The 26,336-nt window shown below is 38.6% G+C and overlaps 1 protein-coding gene across 1 annotated transcript in view; it reads right to left on the reverse strand.

Moving 5' to 3' along the window:
• Positions 1-214: 214 nt before the first annotated feature.
• Positions 215-26,336, reverse strand: part of LOC118815256 (selectin P) — a 31,825-nt gene continuing 5,703 nt past the window's right edge. The window contains exons 4-16 of the mRNA XM_036581253.1: positions 22,908-23,015; positions 21,513-21,698; positions 19,520-19,708; positions 18,878-19,063; positions 16,995-17,180; positions 15,575-15,763; positions 12,631-12,816; positions 8,479-8,664; positions 5,078-5,263; positions 4,105-4,314; positions 1,572-1,781; positions 773-895; positions 215-651 (exon numbers count right to left, since the gene is read on the reverse strand). Of these exons, the coding sequence (XP_036437146.1) occupies positions 587-651; positions 773-895; positions 1,572-1,781; positions 4,105-4,314; positions 5,078-5,263; positions 8,479-8,664; positions 12,631-12,816; positions 15,575-15,763; positions 16,995-17,180; positions 18,878-19,063; positions 19,520-19,708; positions 21,513-21,698; positions 22,908-23,015 (2,210 nt within the window). The 3' untranslated portion in view covers positions 215-586. The remainder of the gene's footprint in view (positions 652-772; positions 896-1,571; positions 1,782-4,104; positions 4,315-5,077; positions 5,264-8,478; positions 8,665-12,630; positions 12,817-15,574; positions 15,764-16,994; positions 17,181-18,877; positions 19,064-19,519; positions 19,709-21,512; positions 21,699-22,907; positions 23,016-26,336) is intronic.

Genomic DNA, 26,336 nt, shown 5'->3' on the forward strand with positions numbered 1-26,336 from the left:
GGGAGTAAAAGTGTGGAGGTGCTGTGTCCTTCACTCTGTTCTCCTCCTACACGGCCTGCTGTTAGTGTGTGTGTGTGTGAGGGTGGACAACCTGGACAGGCTGCTGACTGGCTACAGCTGCTAAAGGAGAACCCTACGCTGGACACTTGTGATATTTTAAACATCTGGTATTTTTACAGTAATAGTTATGGCTGTATTGATTTATAAAAACAATAATGTGGTGGATCCAGCAGACCACTGAGTAACAAACACATCAACACCACACAAGAGTTAAATGAATGGTAACCTCTGACTTTTGCACAATACTGTGTAAGGCAGGTGAATCTCCTAAGGCAGGCAGTGAGTGGACAGACAAGGAGTTTCTAATAATGTGGCCAGTGAGTGAATATCAAATGATTTCATGACTCACAGCACAAACATGCAAAATCACACAGAAAGCTCAATATTACTCTCTGTTTCAGATACACAGACATACAACTAAGGTAAAGTTTCACCGAATTTGACAACATCAACATTCATAATGCAAACACATTTTGAGAAATCTGTAAACGGCTGAGACAGAAAGCATATGATTACATTTCTTAAGCTAAATGTCCTCGAAGGCTGGATTCAGACTCCCATCCCAAGCTGAGTTATCTGGTGTGAATTTAGCTGGAGTGGAAAGAAACAAATCAACACTCATTCACGCAACTGTACAGGTTTGACAGTTAGGGATCAGACGCTGGGCTGTTCTGTGGAGCCCTCTACTGGGTAAGAAGAGCATGTCTCTTACCCTTCTTCGTGAACTGATGCACCAACAGCAGAAACAGCCCTCCTACCATCAGCAGGCCAATTGATAATGCGGCACCAGTGGCAATGTACACAAGCAGGCTAGTGCCTAATGGCATCTCCTTCACTGAAATACATGCACACACAAGGCCTTTAATCAGGGGTTAAAGATGTTTTAATGCATATATCAAAATATCTAAAATAGATATACATTCACTGTCCACTTTAGTAGAAACACCTATCATTTACTCCCTTCCTGACCACTATATGTGCTCCACCTACAACAGCTTTCAAATGTTTGGAATCACTTGTTATATTAATAATTGCTGTTAATGTATTCATTTATGTTATTTTATTATAAATTATTCTGAACTTTAACTATAATGTAGATGTCAAGATGTATTTCAATCAATTTTATCTAATATTTCAAGCATTTTGGGAAAATAAAAAAAATATTAGATGATAAATAATATACTTTAATTATTTATTTATATTAATTTCTTGATAACTTGTCTGCCTGAGATTTTTGTGCCATGTTTCAAATACAAGGCATTCTGGATTCATATTTTATTGTAACTTCTTTCCTGATGTTATGTAGCTTACTAGTTATTATACAATCATCTACAGCTCAAACTTTTGAATTCTGATTCCAAATATCACCAACTTGTTACCAACAATGTACCACTAAATAAGAGGGAGTTCAGAGTCAAACCTTTCCAAACCTTTCAGTTGTGCGTTTAATATTTGCCGTTATCAGTGTGAAAGCTTAGTGGTCACAGGAGGTTCGTTACGTGAAGGCTTACCGACGCAGGTGGGCAGGAGGTCTGTCCAAATCCCAGCAGACGTACAGACCAGCTCATTGCTCCCATTCAGCCTGTAGCCGTCTGAGCACTGGAACACACACTGAGAGCCAAAGCTGAAGTTGCCTCTGGGGTGGGAGCAATTCATAAAGGGGACAGGAGGAGCGTGCGACTGGGGAAGAGGTGAGTGAGCGAGAGGCTCACACTGAACAGCTGTGCGTTTGAGAGAAAAGAGAGAAAAATGGAGACAGAGTCATTTACAAATGTTCACACTGACATTCTGTCTTAAAACAGATTCGTCTTTCTTTCTTCTGTGCACCATTAAGGGAATCCTCCGTCAAATTATCCTCCCAATGTGCTTGATCAGCCACATGCTTGGTGTTGTAATGCTAATGTAGGTAACAGCTAAAGTAATGGAAGCTTTTATGGGTAAAAGCTTATAACCCAACATTTATTCATAAAAATGTTACCGTCTGACCACTTTTATATGAATAGAAATCACATTAGAAGTCTATTTGCTTAAAAACTTTAGAGGCAGATGAGGCGGTAACCTACAGGGGAGTCACTACCACTCGTATCAGACCTTATAAGTTGTTAGCCAATCATATTAGACCGTGTATGTTGTAAGCCAATCATATCAGACTTCGTAAGTTGCAAATCAATCATATCAGACCTTGGTGGAGGGACAGTCGGTAACTGACGTTGTGACAGGATTTTACCTAAGAGTGCCCTGAAATAAAGATTAGGCCTTACTCAAAATATATCCAGTCTGAATCAGTAGGTAGTTGCAGAGTGAAGAGATCTGCCCACAATATGGATTTGTGCAAAATGTGGTCAGCATAGCTGGTTATTGAGTTTTTAGCTCTTTACTCGTTAGCTGTCCAGCTAGCTTCAAGGTCCTGTGAGGTAGCTAGAGAAAAGAGGAGAGGCCATAAAGCATGGAGAGCCAACTGTTTTAAGTTGGCTGTTTTAAGCTTTAACTTCAAGAAACTTAACATTATTGGTTCTCATATTTCTATTGTTCTATTAAGTACTTCGAAACAGCCACACCAGTATGACTGTTTTTACTATAGCTAGATACTTAATACTGGTGTTGTGCTGATGGTAACACAGTTTTACATCCCTGAATTTCTCAACCTTTAAGAGGAGTATTCTCTGTGTTTACAATGACATCGACCCTCATCCCGCCATTCTCTGGAGTGAACAGCAGAGGGCACTGTCGAGCTGTAGACCAGGAGGAGAACAATGTTCATCAAAAAAACAAACAAAAAACCCTTCAGAGCTGTGCTGAGTGCAGCATGTCACTGAACAGGTGACACAGTTCCATCAAAAAACAGATGTTTTGTTACTTTACCTTTTTCAAAGGTTCCACATAATTAAATGGTTAAGATGTAAACAAAGTTAATTGGGGTGGTTGGAGACCAGACGTTTAAGAGTTAAACACCTTTAAAAGCTCCCTCACAGAAAGTTAGTACACCAAATATATATAAATTTCTCGACTTCAACACTTCTGGAAGTCAGGGCCAACATGTTTGCAGTAGATGTACTTTCATTCCCTGACCACTAAATGTGCTCCACCTACATTAGCATTCAAACATTTGGAATCATATTAATAGTTGCTATTATTTTATTCAATTTTATTTCATATTTAAAGCTTTTGGTTTAAACATCAAAAAATTATTAAATGATAAATTATGTAATGTAATTATTTATTTGTATTAATATCTTGATAAGTGATCCGCCTGAGATTTTTCTGCCATGTTTCAAAATACAAGGTACTCTGGACATAAATTTTATTGTAACTTCCTTCCTGACGTCATGCAGCTTTCTCAGTTATTACACAATCAGCTACAGCTCTGTTCATCACTCTGGACACATCTAACATTTCTTCACGTTACACAGATTACTAATTAGCTGAAATCTGTGAAGTTGTATCTGTGAAGGAGTAACATTATTATAAAATAACAGTTTTATGCATTTGTAACATTTTTGCATTTCAATAAAATCCCAACATTTTGTAACTTTGTCCTTCCTAATGCAAGTGGATTATTTTCTCTGGATAGACAATGTTGTAAGCCAATCATATCAGACCTTGTAAGTTGTAAGCCAATCATAACAGACCTTGTAAGTTGTAAGCCAATCATATCAGACCTTGTAAGACACTTTTTGTAAGTCGCTCTGGATAAGAGCGTCTGCTAAATTATGTAAATGTAAATGTAAATGTTTATATTCCCAAACATCTCCTACAAATAATGAATAACTGGTACTTAATGGAAGTTAAATAAATGAAGGGTGGTCTCTGACATTTGCACAGTACTGTATGTAATATTTAAGTATGTATATATATAAAGAGTCATTTACAGTCATATCATTTACTATACTACATTTATGACTGCGAGATATGTTACAATGTACCACTAAATAAGAGGGAGTTCAGAGTCAAACCTTTCCAAACCTTTCAGTTGTGCATTTAATATTTGCCGTTATCAGTGTGAAAGCTTAGTGGTCACAGGAGGTTCGTTACGTGAAGGCTTACCGACGCAGGTGGGCAGGAAGTCTGTCCAAATCCCAGCAGACGTACAGACCAGCTCATTGCTCCCATTCAGCCTGTAGCCGTCTGAGCACTGGAACACACACTGAGAGCCAAAGCTGAAGTTGCCTCTGGGGTGGGAGCAATTCATAAAGGGGACAGGAGAGGCGTGCGACTGGGGAAGACGGGAGTGAGCAAGAGGCTCGCACTGAACAGCTGTGTGTTTGTGTTAGAGAGAAAAGAGAAAAAAATAGAGACAAAGTCATTTAAGCCAATCATATCAGACCTTGAATGTTGTAAGCCAATCATATCAGACCTGGTAAGTTGTAAGTCAATCATATCAGACATTGAATGTTGCAAGCCAATCATATCAGACCTTGTAAGTTGTAAGCCAATCATATCAGACCTTGAATGTTGCAAACCGCCACAGCCCGACTTAGTTTCGTGTAGCTTGGTGACATCAAATTGATGCGCAGTAGCTTTAGCTCGCATGTAGCAATATTAGTATTATAGCTCTTTAACGACCTCATAATTCAGAGGATCCAGTGGTTTTCAGGAGAAAAATGTACACAGAACAAAACGAACCGGGTTCTGGACATTTTTAATGAACACAGGGGGCGCTAGAGGCCATTTTTTGAAAACCCTACTCATTCTGCCCATAGAGAAATGGAGCTCAGACCCGGAGTTCCTAATATGTCCATAACGAGGACTACAGAATGACGCACAACTACACTGGTCTATTAAGAGGTGGCCAGTCAAAACCCTGAGGGAGTATGCCCCTTCTTAGCCCACCTATCGATAAATCTGTGGTGACCCCCTGGGTAAACTTTGCAGTGTGCTCAGCACTACATAGTGGGCTACAGAGTTGTTAGCATTAGCTAACATTAGCATAGCTTCAGTATGACTGATGACATCTGGGTTGATTGGAAAACTAAGGGGAGTATTTTCTGTGTTTACAATGACATCGACTCTCATTTACCATTACAGGAAGGCACCTCCTGACTCCAGGACCCAGTCGCAGTGCAGTCCAGTGTGGGTGCTCCTGTGAGGACATAACCGTCCTCACATCCGAAACTACAGCGCGAACCAAAACTGAAGAAGGAGTGAAGGTGAGAGCAGGTCATCCTGCCGTTCTCTGGATAGAGCAGCAGAGGGCACTGTCGAGCTGTAGACCAGGAGGAGAACAATGTTCATCAAAAACCCTTCAGAGCTGTGCTGAGTGCAGCATGTCACTGAACAGGTGGCACAGTTCCATCAAAAAACAGACGTTTTGTTACTTTTTCAAAAGTTTAACTTAATTAAATGGTTAAGACTTAAACAAAGTTATAAGAGTGGTTTGATGTGAGATGCGAAACTTAACGGGTCAGAATCGGTCACTGTGGGGGTGATAGGAACCGGACGTCTGAAGAGTTCTCCTCACAGAAAGTGAGTATATATATATATATATATATATATATATATATATATATACACACACACACACATTAGGGGTGGGATGCGATTATAAAACGATTATCGATGCATCTTGATGGATCTTTTTTTTTCTATATAGCATTTATATTTTCTCACAGTGTGAGCTCAAGTTTCAAGTTTATTTGTCACTTGCACAACATGTCAGGACATTTATGCATTGAAATGCTTGTGGTGAGGCTCAGCTAATCACTGTACAGAAAGTAAATAAGTAAAAAATAAAAATACAAGAAAAAACAACTGAAATATATTGACTAAGTGACTCGGTGACGTTAAATCTGCAACGAGAGACTGTCACACACTAAAAAGTGGCGGAGATGAAGTCGTTTCTCTTTCGAATTCTCCTGTTCCACCTTAAATGGTGTTAGAATTTAAGGTGGAACGGGTAAATTCGAACAAGGAGCTGGAGAATAAGAAGCGACTTCAGCCTCATAAAACAGTCGAACGCTGAGAGACATTTAACTGATCAACTTCTGAGGAAAAGTTTTCTGGTGGAGACGGGAGGAAAGCGGTTAAAGCTAAATAGTCCCCAAAAATTCCAGATTGACCATCATTTTACCATCATTTCGCATAAAACTCAGAAGACGTGTAGGTTCAATGGTGGTTTTGGATACTAAATAAAACGTAAAGAAATCTCTGTAATTTTCTCTACAACTGACCATTTTACGTCAAACCACTCTGGATGACTTTGTTTACATCGCAATGAATTTTGAAAAAATGCTGGACTTCCCCTTTAACGTGATGGCATTGTTGCCACTGAGGTGCCCATATGCGAGCGAGAATGAGTGGTAGAGCAACTGAAAATCTTTCTCTTTTTTCAACTTAAAATTTAGTTAGTTTGTGGATTGTTAGAATTTTCTTTTATATTATAAAACATTATATTATAAACGTATATCTATGTCCAGAAAGTGTAAGCCTATGATCTGTTTCGAATTACATAATTAAGATTAGATTAGATTAAGTGACCCTTATTAGTCCCACAACAGGGAAATGTCACCTCCGCATTTTGGCCCATCCGTGCAGTGAAACACCACATACACACTAGTGAACACACACACCAGGGGACGGTGAGCCCACCTGCCCGGAGCGGTGGGCAGCCCTATCCACAGCACCCGGGGAGCAGTTGGGGGTTGGGTGTCTTACTCAAGGGCACTTCAGTCATGTACTGTCGACTCAGGGGATCAAACCGGTGACCTTCCCTAACCTCCAGCCCACAACTGCCCCCCACAACATATCATTTATATGTAGAGTTACTCAATTACAAATGACATAATTAAGTGAAAAGTACATTACATTGGTAACACTTTCTATGAATGTCACCTTTGTAAGCATCTATAAACACATTTATAACATGTTATAATGTATTCATAAGGCATTATAAACATGGTTATAAATATTTAGAAAAAAGAATTACACTGAATTACACTTTATAGCCATGTTTATTATACATTATGAATTGTTAATATAATGCATTGTAAATAGCGTTAATAACATGTTATAATGTGAGTGCCAAAGAAGTCAGTCCCAGCTTGGGAGAGCGTAAAGTAAAGACAAATACCAAGCTAACGGTGGTGTACATTACCTTTCCCACATTGGGTAAAACACTGATGGCAGCTCTAGTTTAAACTCTGACATTTGAAGCCTGTAATGTGCTTTACTGTGAATGTTTTAGTGTTTCAGTAAATCCTTCAGTAAATACTTCAACTTGTAGCCTCACTCTTAACACTGGAGGAGGCTTTAGTACAGTACGCTTCACTTTACTTAGAGCGGACAAATACAACTTATGAGCTCTTATAATTTGTTATGATCAGTACTTATAATGTATTATGTTAACAATTCATAATGCATAATAAACATGGCTATAACATATAATGGATTTTTATAAATATTTATAGCTATGCTTATAATGTCTTATGAATGCATTATAACATGTTATGGTTGTGTTTATAGATGCTTACAAAGGTGACATTCATAGAAAGTGTTACCATTACATTTATATGAGATATACATTCTTTGTCAACACAATCGCATCTTTTCTGTATGTTTGGTATTAGAAATTGAATAAAAATGGCACATCAAGTCAACCTTTTTACTTTGATAGTTTATGACCCCGGTCATATTAATGATGATTCATCGGTAACACTTTACTGTAAGGTGCAGTTCATAAGACTACATGACAGCTACATAAGCTTACAATGGCAACTGACATAACCCTACATAACTGTTTATAAATGCTTATTCCAACAGGCATCATCTGGCATAAAGGCTACTTGATGAAAATTGGCAAACGTAACCTATAGGGAATGACGCCTATTGGAATAAGTATTTATAAACATTTATGTAGGGATTATGTAGCTTGTCATGACAAGCTGATGTAGGTGTCATGTAGCCTTATGAACAGCACCTACAGTGAAGTGTTACCGATTCATCATTTCATTTAAACAACAAAATTCTTGTTTTGTTTTTTCTTTAAATTGTCTGTTAAATTTTAAGAACTTTTGTCTGACTGTAAACGTCATGTGATGTTTGATTATGTCACCGTGCACTAGTGGGCGTGGAAAACAATATTAATCTATAATATCGTGTTCGAAAATGCAGTACGTCACAGTATGGAATGAAAATGCATTATGATTTCCACTCAACGTTGAGTTTAAGGATGATTTGTCTTTCTGCACAACACGACTGTATACACAACCATAACGTTTCACTTTCAAAATCAGAATAAAACATCTACTACTTATGAACACAAATGTGGCTTCTGTTAAAAGTTTAGAATCTACGCTTTCGACAGACATTCGTTTCCGCTTCTTTCAACAAGCCATGACTGAGAATTCATAAACGAAGTGTTTTCAGCGTGAGGGATGTAGAAGTAGTAACTACAGTTATAAACTACACGCATTAATACTGTACCTTCACACGTTGGTGTGTCTGCAGACCAGTTGCTGGTCTCCATGCAGGTGAGGACGTTCTCTCCTCTGAGTGTGTATCCTTCCTCACAGGTCACAACGCAGGACGAACGGAAGGAGAACTTTCCCAGCGGGTCAGCGCAGGTCATGTGACTATTCGCAAGGGTTGGCAGGGAGCCACAGGACACAGCTGGAACGACATGAGTACTTCAAGTCAAGTCAAGTCAGTACAGACGAAGTGCAAAACATACAGACGTAAGTGTGCAAACATTAAACTGGATCAGGACCCCCATGGACCCTCACAGAGCAGGTACTATTTGGGTGGTGGGTCATTCTCAGCACTGCAGTAACACTGACGTGGTGGTGGTGTGTTAGTGTGTGTTGTGCTGGTCTGAGAGGATCAGACACAGCAGTGCTGCTGGAGTTTTTAAACACCTCAGTGTCACTGCTGGACTGAGAATAGTCCACCCACCAAAAATATCCAGCCAACAGCGTCCTGTGGGCAGCGTCCTGTGACCGCTGATGAAGGACTAGAGGATGACCAACACACACTGTGCAGCAGCAGATGAGCTATCGTCTCTGACTTCACATCTACAAGGCGGACTGACAAGGTAGGAGTGTCTAATAGAGTGGACAGTGAGTGGACACAGTGTCTGGCAGTGATGGTACGGCTGCTCCGGTACCTTCTGCCAGACGGCAGCAGTGGAAAGATGTCCACGTGAGGGATGGATGGGGTCGTCCACAATGCTGGTGTCTTTGCGGATGCAGCGTGTGGGGTAAATGTTCATGATGGAGGGGAGAGAGACCCCGATGATCTTCTCAGCTGTCCTCACTATTCGCTGTAGGGTCTTGCTTAGGCATGAAATAGTGAGACTGAATGGTGTGTTCTACAGTGCTCTTTACATGAACGCAGCTATTTCAAAGGTATTCGTGAGGCTGAAGTGTTTTTGTTGATGTGGTTTTTGTGGTGGGTGTTTTACTAGTGAGCCAGACGTTTTCAGAGAACGAAAACGTTTCATCAGTATATCAGCATTTAATACTTTCACAAAACTTTTCACAGAATTCTTACAAAATTGCGACGGTGTTGCAAAACATGTTGAAGCAATCTCTTTAAAGGAAACACGCACCCAGCGATGTCGATGCTGAGCCCTTAAAGTGACATGAAGAAAAAAAAATCCCTCAGTCTTTTTGCATTCCCTCAGAAAATCCATCGCATTCACAAAGTGAATGTAAAATTATTGTGAGGGATTGCGCAACATTTGCAAGGGAGGGCAAAATTATTGCGGTGGAACACAATGTCATTACCTTTTTTTTTACCACAGCAAAGTATCAAATTAAGTAAGTATAAAGTATAAAAAATTACGGTAACACTTTCTATGCATGTCACCTTTGTAAGCATCTATAAACACATTCATAACATCTTATAATGCATTCATAAGGCTATAAATATTTATAAAAATGCATTACACGTTATAGCCATGCTTATTATGCATTATGAATTGTTAACATAATACATTATAAGTACTGATCATAACAAATTATAAGAGCTCATAAGTCGTATTTGTCCGCTCTAAGTAAAGTGAAGTGTACTGTACTAAAGCCTCCTCCAGTGTTCAGAGTGAGGCTTCAAGTTGAAGTATTTACTGAAGGATTTACTGAAACACTAAAACATACACAATAAAGCACATTACAGGCTTCAAATGTCAGAGTTTAAACTAGAGCTGCCATCAGTGTTTTACCCAGTGTGGGAAAGGTAATGTACACCACCGTTAGCTTGGTATTTGTCTTTACTTTACGCTCTCCAAGCTGGGACTGACTTCTTTGGCACTGACATTATAATATGTTATCAACACTACTTATAATGCATTATATTAATAATTATATTATTGTATAATAAACATGGCTATAAAGTGTAATTCAGTGTAATTCATTTTTATAAATGTTTATAATCATGTTTATAATGCCGTATGAAGGCTTTATAACGTTATAAATGTGTTTATAGATGCTTACAAAGGTGACATTCATAGAAAGTGTTACCAAAATTACTTCATGTGGTCACAAGCAATTGAGCTATTTCTATTCAAATCAGATTCAAACTTTCAGGGAAAAAAAGTTTATTTAAGTTGAATAAAACTAGCTTGTTACCACGTACCAAACTGACAAGCCATTTTTAAAGTGTAAGTCTGGTAGATAAATAGGTCATTTATTGTAGTCCACAGCCTTTTCATGTACAAAACCGCCTGGGTATTTCTAATCAAATTACATAGATCACATTTTTTTAAGTGCAGCAGAAATGTCCTGTCCAGACTTCTGATTACAAAATTACTACAGTGACTAGCCTTGAACTCGGATAAAAGGGGTCTCCTTTGTCATATTTATCATTTCATCATGCGCCAAATGTTCTCAGTGGTGACAGGTCTGGACCGCAGACAGGTCAGTTTAGCACCTGGACCCTTTTAATACAGAGCTATGCTGTTGTAATACATGCAGAACATGGTTTGGCATCATCTTGCTGAAATAATCAAGACCTTCCCTGAAAAAGACGTCGTCTGGATGGCAGCATATGTTGTCAAAACATATATATATCGTTCAGCATTAATGGTGCCTTCACAGATGTGCACATTACCCATGCCATGTGCACTTATGCCCCCCTATACCATCATGAATACTGGCTTTTGAACTGTGCACTGATAACAAGCTGAGTGGTCTTTAGCTTGGAGGACACATGATTGTCCATGGTGTCCATGATTTCCAAAAGAAATTTCTAATTTTTGATTTGTCGGACCACCGGACACTTTTCCAGAGATTCTTCCAGATTCTCTGAATCTTTTAATGTTATTATGTACAGTAGATGATGAAAAGCAAAAGTTCTTTGCTATTTTATGTTGTTCTTGAATTGTTGCACTATTTGCCCACACAGTCTTTCACAGAGTGGTGAACCCCCCCTCATCTTTACTTCTGAAACACTCAGCCACTCTGGGATGCTTTTGTATACCCATATCGTGTTACTGACCTGTTGCCAATCAACCACCAAGTGTTTTTTTACACAGCTTTACCAGCCTTGTGTTGCCCCTGTCCCAACTTTTTTGGAATGTGTTGTTGGCATCTAATTCAAAATGGGCAAATATACTCTAAAATTCTCAGTTTCAACATTTGTTAAGTTGTCTTTGTACAATTCTCAATGTAATATAGGGTTTAAATGATTTGCACATACATAAAAATAAAAACAAAATGCAGTGATGTCCAGACATCCGATTACAAAATTACCACAGTGGCTAGCCTTGAACTCAGATAAAAGGACATATTTGACAACCAGTGCATTGACTTTTTTGACACTCTGCCCATTCAAGCTAGACATAGCACTCTGCTGAAAGACGTCCAGAGATCTAGACCAGACTGATGGAAGAACACTTGAGCAACCTTATTCACTCACCTTCACCTTCAAGATAATTTTAGTCTAACTAAGAGCGTTCAGCTGCTTCTGTGTAGGAGGGAAACATCTCTTTGGCCTTGTTGGATGATTCCTCTACCAAAGAGCACAACAAACGAGTACCGTGACTAAAGTGCTGTTATGATGGACCTTGTGATAAGAGAACAATCAGTTCTATCTGGACCTGCACCAACTGACAGCCAACTGTCTTCCTTTGTTTGTAACTACTCCATTTACAGTCCTTGAAAACTGTTCACAGATGGCTAAATGTCAGCCTTGAATGTGTGGTGATAAGGGAAAACGCTCTAAATGACAAATGGTGATAACGTTCCTGTTTTTCCAGAAGGCACAGTGAGTGAAAGTTGGACCCATCAGCAGCTAATATTCCAAACTAGCGGGGCCTTGAAGCCGGGCTGGCCTTGTTTATAGCAGACTTCTGTAACCTTCTGACTTCTTTTTCATGTGTTGCCAGTAGTTAGAATTAAAATCACAAAATGTAAACTCAAGGAATAAAATCAGGAATGTCTGAATGAACTGTATGGACTGGATATTGAATGAGACGTTTAGAATATTTAACAATGTTTACGTATTACCTCAAACTTTATGCAAAAACAAAATCATTTTTTTTCATGATATGGGCCCTTCTGAGGTTCTCTTTTAAGAGTTATAAACAAAGGCACTGCTGCACTATGCAGGGTGAAGTGGCTCAGTAAATACACACAATACCTTCACACGTTGGTGGTTCTGCAGTCCAGTTTCCGGTCTTGAGGCACGTGAGTGTGTTCGCTCCTCTTAGCGTGTATCCTTCCTCACAGCTCACAGTGCACGACGAACGAAAGGAGAACTTCCCCAGCGGATCAGCACAGCTCACAGTGCTACTCACAGGGGTCACAAGGGGCTTACAAGTCACAGCTGGAATAGACACCATTACAGAGGTTTAAGGTCCAGCACTCACAGCTGCACAGTGCATGGCTAATTTGAACATTAGTTGCTTCGAAGTAGAGTGAAAACTTAATTCATTAGACAATAAAGAATGTAATAATAAGCATAGTAAACAAATATTACAGTCGTTTAATTTTGATACCTAATCATTCTACATTTGTAGTTTTTCAAAATAAAAAGAATTTAACTTTAACACTTTAACGGTGTTCAAGTTTCAAAACATACTGCTTACGCTGCCGTACGGTCCATATATGGAAATTAAGCTGCTAAAACAGCCTGTTTTGTATTCACTGCCTTTGTGACGTCACAAAAAACCAACCACCACATTTGCATATATCCGCCTACTCAGCCTACAGACGTTTAGCCCCACCCATTGATGCTGAAGTTTAACGGGTGCTTCAGTCTAGACTGCTTTTTAAATTACGCACGATGCAAGGCAGCCAATCAGAACAGAGCTCATTTACACATATCAGTCTTAAAGACATCATAATGAAAACTGTAAAATGAATTATGAGTAATTTTGCTACATAAATCTATGTTATACATGGATCTCGGGGGGAAAGAAAATATATGAAAAAATGTAGGATATGGGCACTTTAATAAAATAATTTCCTAATATCTAAAGGTTCAGTTATGAATGGGCTGATGTTACTTATCATCTCAGTATCAGATGCCTTGGGTTCAGAAAGACGTGGTTATATTCGACTTTGGAACTGAATGTAGTCACATAGTCTCTCAAATAACCACTAGTTTAGTGAAGCAGATTCATTTGTTTCACTTAATAAGTAGATTCAGTGCCTTTGTTTACGGTTGCTGAAGTCGGCCTGAACCCTGCAAGAATGTAAAACAGTACCATTACAGGACACGCCCACTTCAAGACACTCCCACTACACAACGTTTACCACGTCTGGAAGATATGAGCACTGGAGAAATGTTACTACAACCTACTGCCCTTTAATAAAATCCTTTAGTCTTCTCAGAGTCTCCTATTTGATTGACCTGCAGTTGGAGGCTATTTAACAGCTAGTTGTCTTATTAAAGGGGAATTACACTGTTTTATTTCTCCGTAATTCATTGGTTGAGATGTAAACAAAGTCATTCAGAGAGGTTTTATGTGAAATGGTTCAATATAGAGACACTCACCAACTCACATTTCTTTACAGTGGTGGGGATAGGAACCAGGGGTTCCAAAGTCTGAGACACAAATGTAGGCGTTTTAGTTACTATCCAGAACCACCAGTGAACCCACATGTGTCTTCTGAGTTTTTATATGTAATGTTGATGATGGTAAAATAGAGCTAAATCTAAAATAATAACTATTTAGCTGACTATTTTCTCAACCTGCATGTACCTCTCCACCATGAATTAATTAAAAAAAAAACATTTTAGGTAAAACTTGATCACAAAACTATCATAAACCAGTGTCTTAGGTATCAGGCAGTGTATTCATAACCATTTCTTATAATAGCTTTCTGTGAGGAAGCTTTTAGAGGGATTTTTTTTTTTTAAGTGGGTCTTCAGAACTAGTTCCTATCAACACCCCTGTGGATAATTCTGACTCAGTAAGTTTCCCTAGAATGAGAAACTGTGTCTCTGACAATGTTTACGTCTTAACCATTTATTTATGCAGAATTTAATAAAAAATCTCTAAAGTTCCCTTAATATGCAGCTCCATTTCCAAAAAAGTTGGGATGCTGTGCAGAATGTGAAAAAAAATAAGATGCAATGATGTGAAAATCTTGTAAAACATATTTTTAAAGGAAAATACTACAAAGACAACAAATCAAATGTTGAAACTGGGAAATTTATGGTGTTTTGAAAAATATATGCCCATTTTGAATTTGATGCCAACAACACATTCCGAAAAAGTTGGGACGGGGGCCTGTTTACCACTGTGTTTCATCTCCTCTGCTGTACTTTTGAAAGTGAAACGTTTTCTTGTTCTTGTTTGATACAGGATTTCAGCTGCTCATCAGTTCAGGGTCTCCTTTGTCGTATTTTTCATTTCATAAAGCACCAAATGTTTTCAGTGGTGACAGGTCTGGACTGCAGGCAGGGTCAGTTTAGCACCTGGACTCTTTTAATACAGAGCAATGCTGTTGTGATACATGCAGAATGTGGTTTGTCATTGTCTTGCTGAAATAATCAAGGCCTTCCCTGAAAAAGACGTCATCTGGATGGCAGCATATGTTGCCAAAACCTGACTATATCGTTCAGCATTAATGGTGCCTTCACAGATGTGCACGTCACCCATGCCATGTGCACTATGCCCCCCTATACCATCATGAATACTGGCTTTTGAACTGTGCACTGATAACAAGCTGAGTGGTCTTCAGCCCAGAGGACACAGTGTCCATGATGTCCATGAAAAAATTCTAAATTTGAACTTTTTTTGAAGCATTTGTGGATGCAGCGACGAACTGTGTTCACAGTGCTTTTCAGAGGTGTTTCTGAGTCCTTGCAGTGATTTCCTCTACAGAATCATGTCTGTTGTTAATGCAGTGCTGCCTGAGGGCCCAAAGATCACGTGTTGTTGGCATCAAATTCAAAACGAGCTTATAGTTTTGTAAAAACAATGAAATTTCTCAGTTTTAACTTTTGATGTGTTGTTACTATTTTCAATTAAATATAGGGTTTAAATCATTTGCACATCATTGCATTTTGTTTTTATTTATACTTTATAGGGCACAATTGTTGCAAACATCTGCAGTGGTAGATGTATTAGTACCTGTGCAGGTGGGGGTCTTGTGTGTCCACTGTCCAGTGTGATCACATTGGGTTGTGTTTGAGCCTCTCAGCTCAAAGCCCTCCTCACAGCTGAATGTGCAGGTGGAGTTGTAGCTGTTTGTGGAGATGGGATGGCTGCAGTTCAGACTCCACCCACTGGAGTCTCCAGAGATAGGCGAACACTGTGCAGCTGTGGATCCACACAGAGAAATGTATGAAAGATTGACAACAGGTTCAAGGGCTGCAGTGTGTCAGACACAGTAGTAGAAATTCACAGTGAGGTGTAAAGGATTGTGTTTGCACTAAATATTCAGACATGCCAAAAACGCCCTACATTAAAGAGCCCATAAAGAGCCCCCCCCCCCCCCCCCCCCCCCACTGCCTCAATCAAAGGGCAGTCTGGACTGAAACACCACTATTACTCAGTAACATAAGTGTGAGTGGGCGGGGCTAAACTGCTGTAGGTAACCAGCCAATAAACTCACAGAAGACGTGACGTAAACATAACGTAAACCTCAACCTTCATGCCGCGGCATTTTTTTAAAACATTGTGCGACTTTACCTGAAAATATGAACAAACATCATCTAGAAGATTAAGAATATTTGAATCCTTAATTTCAGGAGTTAGTTTTGCTGCCATCTCGTGGCGACGCTGCTCACTTATTTCTGCTACCGCCGTCTGTTTTCGCACATGCGCAGACTGAGAAATCCGAAAGAAATCAGAGTAAGAGTTTACATGCACTGATATGAGTTCAAAATCCAGCCTCTGATTAAGATTTCTTAATCAGATTTCTAGATCGGAGTATGGCGTTTACATGACCATTCGAATAATTGGATAACTGCAGAAATCAGATTATGATCGGATTATAAAGTGCATGTAAACACACTTAATTAATTAAAACAAGCTGTTGGTGAGGTGAAATATGCATGTATGGGCTGATTGACTGGGGAGTGAATTGTGTGTTTCAAAACAATGCTTATATGTTACATCTAATACTTGTATTTGAAAACAAGTAAGGGAAATGCGATTTTCCATAATATGGGCCCTTTAATGAAGCAGAGCACAAATCTTATTGACCGTAACATCTGACTTATTTTGTCTGATTTGAGCAAGCGAGTGAATTATGAAGTGCACTAATGTCCATACAAATCAGATTTGGTGTCTTGTAACTTCCAATTTGGACACTTAGTTTAGAAATCAGATTTTAGAAACAAATCCAGTGGACGCTGTTGTAAAAACAAAGCTAAAATCTGTCCCCTTAACGTCAAAAGCAACTTTTCAAACTTCCTAATAACGCACTCAGGATGATTCTCATGAGAAATGAATTCATAAGTCAGTCATTAACACTAACATACATTAGTCATTCACCAACATTAACATATGTTGTGAAAGACCGGTAGAGGAACATGACCGTTGATACCTTCACAGACTGAGAGACTCTGGCTCCACTTCCCCTGAGAGGTGCATTGGGTGAAGTTTGTTCTCGTGAGCTGAAAACCGAGGTCACATTCCATCCAGCAAGTGGAGCCATAACTGAACTCTTTCACAGGGTCCATACAGTGCAGTGAGCCATGAGGGACAGACTTCAGTGGGCTGCACCTTAAAACTTCAAAGACATCAACATATAGCAAATGGGAATACCTACATGTTGTGTCAGTGTGATGACACTGTAAGCAGTGCAGCACCAACAAAAAGCCACACGTTTCTGTGTCCAAAAAACGCACTGCAGAAATGTTTAACCATTCGCGGACTAAAGCTTGAAGTATTTGAACCAAGCAAGACGCAACTCTTCATGTTGGGTTTGGTTGTATTCAGACATAATTTCTCAAATATTTAAATGGTTTGGGTTCAGATTTGTTTAGCGGACATCTGACTCAACAGGGACTGCCGTTAGGCGCTGCACTGAGGTTCGTGATACAATTTTGACAGAATCATCTGAAATATTGGCAAATATTTGCTCAAAGAAAAATAGTGGTATTGGACAGAGGTTTAGATTTAAGTGATATTTTAAAACAAATATTTGATTAGGCATTTATTGTTTTCCAAACCAGCAGAACAAATAGGTGATGCTGAGCTTCTGTGACTAAATATCTGCATTTTATTAATCTTATTGCATTTTAACCCCACAGAAATTTCTTCATTTTATAAATTAATTTTGGTATCGGCAGATATGTACATTAAAATTTGTAGATATCGACATCAACCCACAGTTCCTATATAGGTGCACCTGGAATTTCCCATGCTGTTCGGACTGCGTTTCACTGGACAGAGTTTTATTAGGTTACAATTAGAGTTGTGCACCGATCAGGCATAACATTATGAGTTCTACGCTCATTGTCCATTTTATCAGCTCCACTTACTATATAGGTGCACTTTGTAGTTCTACAGTTACAGACTGTAGTCCATCTGTTTCTCTGATACTTTATTAGCCCCCTTTTACCCTGTTCTTCAGTGGTCAGGACCCCCATGGACCCTCACAGAGCAGGTACTATTTGGGTGGTGTATCATTCTCAGCACTGCAGTAACACTGATGTGGTTGTGTTGTGTTAGTATGTGTTGCGCTGGTACGAGTGGATCAGACATTATTATATTATAATTATAATATTTAAACACCTCAGTGTCACTGCTGGACTGAGAATAGTCCATCAACCAAAAATATCCAGCCAACAGCGTCCTGTGGGCAGCGTCCTGTGACCACTGATGAAGGACTAGAGGATGACCAACACAAACTGTGCAGCAGCAGATGAGCTATCGTCTCTGATTTTACATCCACAAGGTGGACTGACAAGGTGGGAGTGTCTAATAGAGTGGACAGTGAGTGGACACAGTGTTTAGAAACTTCCAGCAGCACTGCTGTGTCTGATCCACTCAGACCAGCGTAACACACACTAACACACCACCACATCAGTGTTACTGCGGTGCTGAGAATGATCCACCACACAAATAGTACCTGCTCTGTGAGGGTCCATGGGGGTCCTGACCACTGAAGAACAGGGTAAAAGGGGGCTAACAAAGTATCAGAGAAACAGATGGACTACAGTCTGTAACTGTAGAACTACAAAGTGCACCTATATAGTAAGTGGAGCTGATAAAATGGACAATGAGCGTAGAAACAAGGAGGTGGTCATTATGTTATGCCTGATCAGTGTACAGAGTTTTATTAGGCTACAGTTGGGTTTGGACAGTTTTGTCATGCTATGGTGTTTAGTGCTGTTGATAAGGCTGTGATGAACAGAATGTTATTGTCTGTTGTAAGAGTTGGACCACAGTTACTATCGTGGACTACATACATTAATACTGTACCTTCACACGTTGGTGTATATGCAGACCAGTTGCCGGTCTTGAGGCAGGTGATTCTGTTCTCTCCTCTTAGTTCGTATCCTTCCTCGCAGCTAACAGTGCAGGTTGAGCGGAAGGAGAAATTTCCCAGCGGATCATCACAGGTCATGTGACCCTTTGCAGGGATCAGCAGGCTGCTACAAGACACAGCTGGAATGACATTATGATATTAGTGCATACAGAGGTATAGAACAATGAGACTGAATGATGTACAGTTATTTTGAAGAACTTCCCCAGTGGGTCAGTGCAGGCCTTTTGACCTTTTTCAGGGGTCACAAGGGGGTTTCAGAAGACCTCATGCACCAAATGGCCATGCATCTTGGGTCAAATACCAAATGGATGTTGCTGTCACTTTTCTTTCGCTCAAGAACACAGCTTTTTTTGTCTACATTTCCACAGTCATTGTGTAAGGCCTGAAAAAATTGGTCATATTGCACAATGTTATTAAAGCTGTTGTGCAATAAAGGAAGGGAGAGGCTTTGCCTTTCTGCCAGACTTACTGTGAGAACTAAATGCACTTCCACATATGCCACTGAAGCTAAATTAACAGTAATAAAAGCTCATTTGTTGCATAATTTTTAACATGCAAGCAAATTGTTTTAGTACCTGTGCAGGTGGGGGTCTTGTGTGTCCACTGTCCAGTGTGATCACACTGGGTGTTGAGTGATCCCACCAGCTCAAAGCCCTCCTTGCAGCTGAATGTGCAGGTGGAGTTGTAGCTGTTTGTGTTAATTGGATGGCTGCAGTTCATGCTCCACCCACCAGTGGCAACAGTAATCGGGGGACACTGAACAGCTGCAATTTTAGAAAAACATTAGACCTTTTATGGATTTATGGACATGTCCTCATTTTGAGAAAAATTAATTTTTCAAAAATGCTGTAGTAAATGTGTGTGTGTGTGTGTGTGTGTATATATATATATATATATATATAATACATATACAACCCCATTTCCAAAAAAGTTGTGACACTGCAGAATGTAAATAAAAATAGGATACAATGATATGCAAATCATTTAAACCATATTTTTAAGGACAGTACTACAAAGACAACATATCAAATGTTGAAACTGAGAAATTTTATTGTTTTTTGAAAAATATGTGCCCATTTTGAATTTGATGCCAACAACACGTTCCAAAAAAGTTGGGACGGGGGCCTGTTTACCACTGTGTTTCATCACCTCTTCATTTAACAACACTCTGAAAGCTTTGGGAACTGAGGAGACACTGCTGTACTTTTGAAAGTGAAATGTTTTCTCGTTCTTGTTTGATATAGAATTTCAGCTGCTCATCATTTCGGGGTCTCCTTTGTTGTATTTTTCATTTCTTAATGTGCCAAATGTTTTCAGTGGTGACAGGTCTGGACTGCAGGCAGGGCAGTTTAGCACCCGGACTCTTTTAATACAGAGCAATGCTGCTGTAATACGTGCAGAATGTGGTTTGACATTGTCTTGCTGAAATAATCAAGGCCTTCCCTGAAAAAGACGTCGTCTGGATGGCCAAAACATGTATATATCATTCAGCATTAATGGTGCCTTCACAGATGTGCCAGTCATTTCAAATGTTGATTTGTTGGACCGCAGAACACTTTTCCACTTCCCCTCAGTCCATTTTACATGAACTCAGGCCCAGAGAAGGTGGCAGCATTCCTGGATCCTGTTTATATTTGGTTTCTTTTTTGCGTTTTAGAGTTTTAACTTGCATTTGTGGATGTAGCGACAAACTGTGTTCACAGACAGTGGTTTACAGAAGTGTTTCTGAGCCCATGCAGTGATTTCCTCTAGAAAATCATGTCTGTTTTTAATGCAGTGCCATCTGAGGGCCCAAAGATCACGGCCAGCAAATACTGGTTTTTGGCCTTGTCCCTTGCATACAGAGATTTCTTCAGATTTTTGGAATCTTTTAATATTATTATGTACCGTAGATGATGAAAAGCAAAAGTTCTTTGCTATTTTATGTTGAGAAACATATTTTTTTTCTTGAATTGTTGCACTATTTGTGAGTGGTGAACCCCTCCCCCTCTTTACTTCTGAAAGCCTTTCTGGGATGCTTTTTCATAACCAGTCATGTTACTGTTGTTTTGTTTGTTGTTGGCTTCAAATTCAAAATGGGCACATATTTTTCAAAAAACAATAACATTTCTCCGTTTCATCATTTGATGTGTTGTCTCTGTACTGTTTTCAATTAATTATAGGCTTTAAATGATTTGCATATTACTTACTTTCATGTAACTTAGTGACGTCAGTCAAATGCACAGCAGAGTTAGTCTGGTTGTAGTGTGTACTGTATGTTATAATATTCATGTTTTGACTACTGAATGATGAAATTCAGAGGACTTTGATGTAATATCCTGTGGAAAAATTTATGTAGAACAAAACATACTGGCTTGTACCATTAAAACCTTTTTTTTGATTCTACTACAGACTAATTTATCCAGGGTTGATTTATCCCATAAATAAAAATGACTTTTTTATTAGGCACATCACAAACTACAAAATGATGCATAACCTCTGAGGTCTTTAACTACAAACAGAAATCATGTAAATCTACAAGGTTGCAATGTCAATGTTATCAGTGGTGGGAATTATGTCATTTCGTACCCTGGCACTCAGGAGGGTCACTGCTCCAGTCCCCTGATTCCAGACAGTGCAGATTCTGTGAACCTATTAGTGTATATCCACGAGCGCAGTGGAAATGACAGGAAGAACTGAACTGGAACTCTTTATAAACATGATTACACTGCAAAAACCCCTGGACTGGTTGCCTGAGCGGCCTGCACTGTACAGCTGAAAAGCAGAGAAAATGATTATAGCAGGCAAACACACGCACACTTTTGATATCTATCTCTTGTATGAAAATATAAGGATAATAAAATATATGACAACAAGTTAGCACATCCTCTGCAGTAAACAAACTTAAATATGACATAGTTCTATTCATATCTTCTATTTAAGTGCTGAATTGAACATATTGGGATTGGGAAAATGAATAATAATATATTAAATGTGCATTAAAAATTCCACCGATATGTTAAATTCAGCAAATAAACAGTAATTGTGCATTACAATATGCAGAAGTGTGTGCTGTGTAGAGGACATCTTAACTTATTTTCAATTAGAACGTCAACAAAACATGCCATTTGACAAGGGTCACCCAAACTTTCATATTTAGTCATATTTAGCTGCTTGATATGTCACTGGCTATATTAGAAGGTATCATAGGTTCCCAGAAACCTTGCTACATAAGCATTTTGATTAGAAAATATATACATAAAATGTTTTTATATCTTTTGAATTGAGTAATTTTGATATTTTAACCCTCTACTGCACACATTATGAGGGCGATTTAAAAATATATATCCGATTCACTTTTCTTGCATAAAATTGACCTGATTATTGAATTCAAATCATTTTTAAATAATAATCTGTGCAGGGGTCGTTTTGGGGTATGTTGCCTTGTGGCAACATTGTGCGACAATGGGACGAAATGATATAGATCCATGTTCCCTGAAGTGGTGAGATCTGGCTCGTGACAGGCTGAATCCATTCCACTGTCGCACAATGTTGCTTCTAGGCAACAAACATATTTTTGCAATTTCACGTAACTGAAAAATGATACTGAATGTTAAAAAGAGGTTTGAAAGCGCCCACTAAGAGACAGTATGACCAAATGTGTGCTTTTTTACTGACTTACTCGAACTCTGCCCTTTATTGTTAACCCTGTCAGTGTCCTTAAATATGTATAATGTTATCATAAAGTGAGGAGAATTTTTGTTGCCCTGAGGCAACATCGTGCAAAAGAAAGTTAAGCTTTTAAAATTTCTTAGTAATGAATATATTATGTTGCAGGTTGTGAAGGATCTGTTTGAAAATGGTTATCATGGATAAGACATTAATTGGCTGTTGATGGAAGCTTAACTAGTCAGGTATATTGGTAAGAAATTGGTCAGTGTCTATATGATGGGCTCAGTGAAGATTTTTATGCCACTGCTGTACCTTCCTCACAGCGGGGACCAGTGAAGCCCGGGTCACACTTGCATACGTAGCTGCCGATGTTTTCCACACACTCGGCATGTTCACTGCAGGACGTATTAAAACAGGACGCTGCACACACACAATACGCAATACACACAACCATTTACACATCTGTTTAGAAAAGTAAATGTAGTACAGGACTAGGCTTAATCACTGTGTGGGAAAACAAATTGGAGTTTTTGATCTTCAAATCTCCCTTTAATTCTCAGTAGTCTTAGCGTTCTTTCATTCTTAGAGCTGCCAATTGGCTCTGTTATTTCAATGTAATAAAAAATAATATAATTCTCAAATTCCATACAGAATTTACAATTTGATATTGTTTCCATGTGGACTGTTCATCAGAGTGACCTCACTATAATACACAGCATGCATTGTGCAAATACATCATGCAACCACTGGGAATCCCTGTGGTGTCACCCAGTCCTATATGTCATCCTGTCCTATGCAATGCAGTGATATCCTAATGATCTAAAAATTTAATAAACACAACCAGTCTAGCATTACTGTAACTCAGTCGTCAAACTAATTCCTAAAGAAAATAGCGAAAAGAAGCCAAACTGATGGGCAGTTTTTTATTTTGGTCGCTTTAAATATTTTATATTTTTTAAAATATTTAGTTACGTAATTAATTACATTCATATTCTGTGTCGACAGGTTATGAGTCTTCACTTCTGACCTTATTGTTTGTTTTTGTAAAATTAGAACATACAAACTTTTTTATCAAATTCAAAACATAATAAAGTATATGCAACATACAAGAGGTAAAATAAACACACTATCAATTTAAAATTTAGATCATACACTGTCCACAGAATTTCTCTGTTTGTTTCAAAGAGCCACGAGTGATAAATACTTAATATCAAATTACATGCTTTGATTATCTCCTCTGATAACTTCAGCTTTTAAGGATTGGAACAGAAATGTCTGTACATTTATTTCTTCACAGCGAAAATATGTATGTAATATATACCAATATGTGTGAAATCATAGCACCAAAATGTCAAACGTAGAAAAATAAAATGTACATATATTTCTTCACATCCGGAATACACAGTGCTGTGAAAATGTATTTGCCCCTTCACAATTTCTTCTATTTTTATATATTTGTCACACTTGGATGTTTTAGATAATCGAATTGCTTTTATTATTAGACAAAGATGACCAAACTTAACACAATATACAATTTTTAAATGATGATTTTATTTATTGAAGGACGCCCTACCTGGCCCTGTGTGAAAAAGCAGTTGCCCCCTTAGCTACTAAATCAACCAGTTAACCAAAGTCAATGGACTATTGGGTTCGATTTCACTAGCCACACCCAGGCCTGATCACTGCCAGACCTGTTGTATCTAAACATCACTTAAATAGAACCTGTCAGGCAATGTGAAGCAGATAAGAAGGTCTCAAAAAGTCGCATATCATGCCACGTTCAAGAGAGAGTCAAATACAGATGAGAAACAAAGTCATTGAAATCTACCATCTGGAAAGGGTTACAAAGCCATTGCTAAGGCTCTGGGACTCCAGACCACAGTGAGAGCCGTTATCTACAAATGGAGAAAACCTATTGGTGAACCTTCCCAGGAGTGGCCAGAACAACCAAATTTTCATCAAGAGCTCATCAACAACTCGTCCAAGAGATCACAAATGACATCTAAAGAACTGCAGGCCTCACTTGCCTCAGTTAAGATCAATGTACACGATTCCACAATAAGAAAGACACTGTTCAAAAATGGCATCCATGAAGGAGCTGCAGAGCACAAACCACTGCTGACCAAAAAGAACACAGAGCCTACATCTAGACGACCCCCAAGACTTTTGTGATAATATTCCGTGGACTGATGAGTCAAAGGTGGAACGTTTTGGAAGACATGGGTCTCATTACACTTTCACCAAAGGGTCTCATTACACACATTCCACCAAAGAACAACATAGCAACAGTCAAACATGGTGGTGGTAGTGTGATGGTCTGAGGCTGCTTTGCTTCTGCAAGACCTAGACAACTTGTCATATTTCATGGACCCATGAATTCTGCTATCCATTAGAAAATCCTGAAGGAGAATGTCCGCCCATCAGTTCATGACCTAAAGCGCAGCTGGGTGCTGCAGCAGGACAATGATCTGAAGCAAGTCCACCTCTGAATGACTCAAAAGAAACAAAATTAAGGTTTTGGAGTGGCCAAGTCAAAGTCCTGACGTGTATCCCATTGAGATGCTGTAGTAAGACCTTAAATGGGCAGTTCATGCTTGAAAACCCTCCAATGTAGTCAAATTAAAACAATTCCGCAAACAGTGGGGCACAGAGACTGTTCATTGCAAGATATATTGCAAGTTATTGCAAACATTTGATTGCAGTTGTTACTGTCAAGGGCAGCACAATCAGTTATTAGGTTTAGGGGGCAATTACTTTTTCACACAAGTGTTATAGGTTTTGAATACATCTTTATCTTCAATAAATGGAATAATCATTTAAACTGTGCATTTTGTCTTTACTCATGTTGTTTTTATCTTATATTAAAATTTGTTGGATCATCTGAAAAACTTGATGAATTTGCAAAAATAGAAGAAATCAAGTGAGGGGCAAATACTTTTTCACAGCATTGTATTCCAGTATATTTCAAAATATGTATTGGCTCAGCATCAAAATTCCAAATATCTAGAATATATGTGCAATCTAGGCCAACATATGTGATGTCTTAGTACCAAAATGCCACATGTAGAAAAGCATATGTGCATAAATTTCCTTACATCCAAAATATATGTGTAATATATGCTAATAAATGTGATGTCCTAGCACTAAAATGCAAAATGTAGAAGAACGTATGTACATATATTTCTTCATATCCAAAATATATGTCAATGTAATGGCTTAGCACCAAAATTTCAAACATAGAAAAATATGTGTATATATATTTCCTCTTATCGAATATATATGTGACAAATGTGTGTCATGTCTATTAAAGTGACAAGTGTCTTATTAAATAACATAAATGAATGTTTTATGTTATTTATGGTATGCATTATGTTATAGTGTAGTGGTTCAAGCCCTGCTTTATACAGGACTGTGTGTAATGTTTTAGCATTTAAATATATGTCAATATATTAACATTTATATTAATATAATATGTGCAAAAATATACACAGATAGATTAAATATGTAATGGTGTCCATGTTTAATATGTACATATATATATATATATAAATATGTGTAAATACACTATATGGACAAAAGTATTGGGACACCTACAGGCGCTTGTATGAATCACATTCTAAATCCTTAGGCATTAATATGGAGCTGGTCCCCCTTTGCAGCTCTAACAGCTTTCACTCTTCTGGGAAGCTACAAAATGTTGGAGAGAGTCTGTGGGAATTTTTGCCCATTCATCCAGAAGAG

Source organism: Colossoma macropomum, unplaced genomic scaffold, assembly GCF_904425465.1.
Source record: "Colossoma macropomum unplaced genomic scaffold, Colossoma_macropomum, whole genome shotgun sequence".
Classification (NCBI taxonomy): domain Eukaryota; kingdom Metazoa; phylum Chordata; class Actinopteri; order Characiformes; family Serrasalmidae; genus Colossoma; species Colossoma macropomum.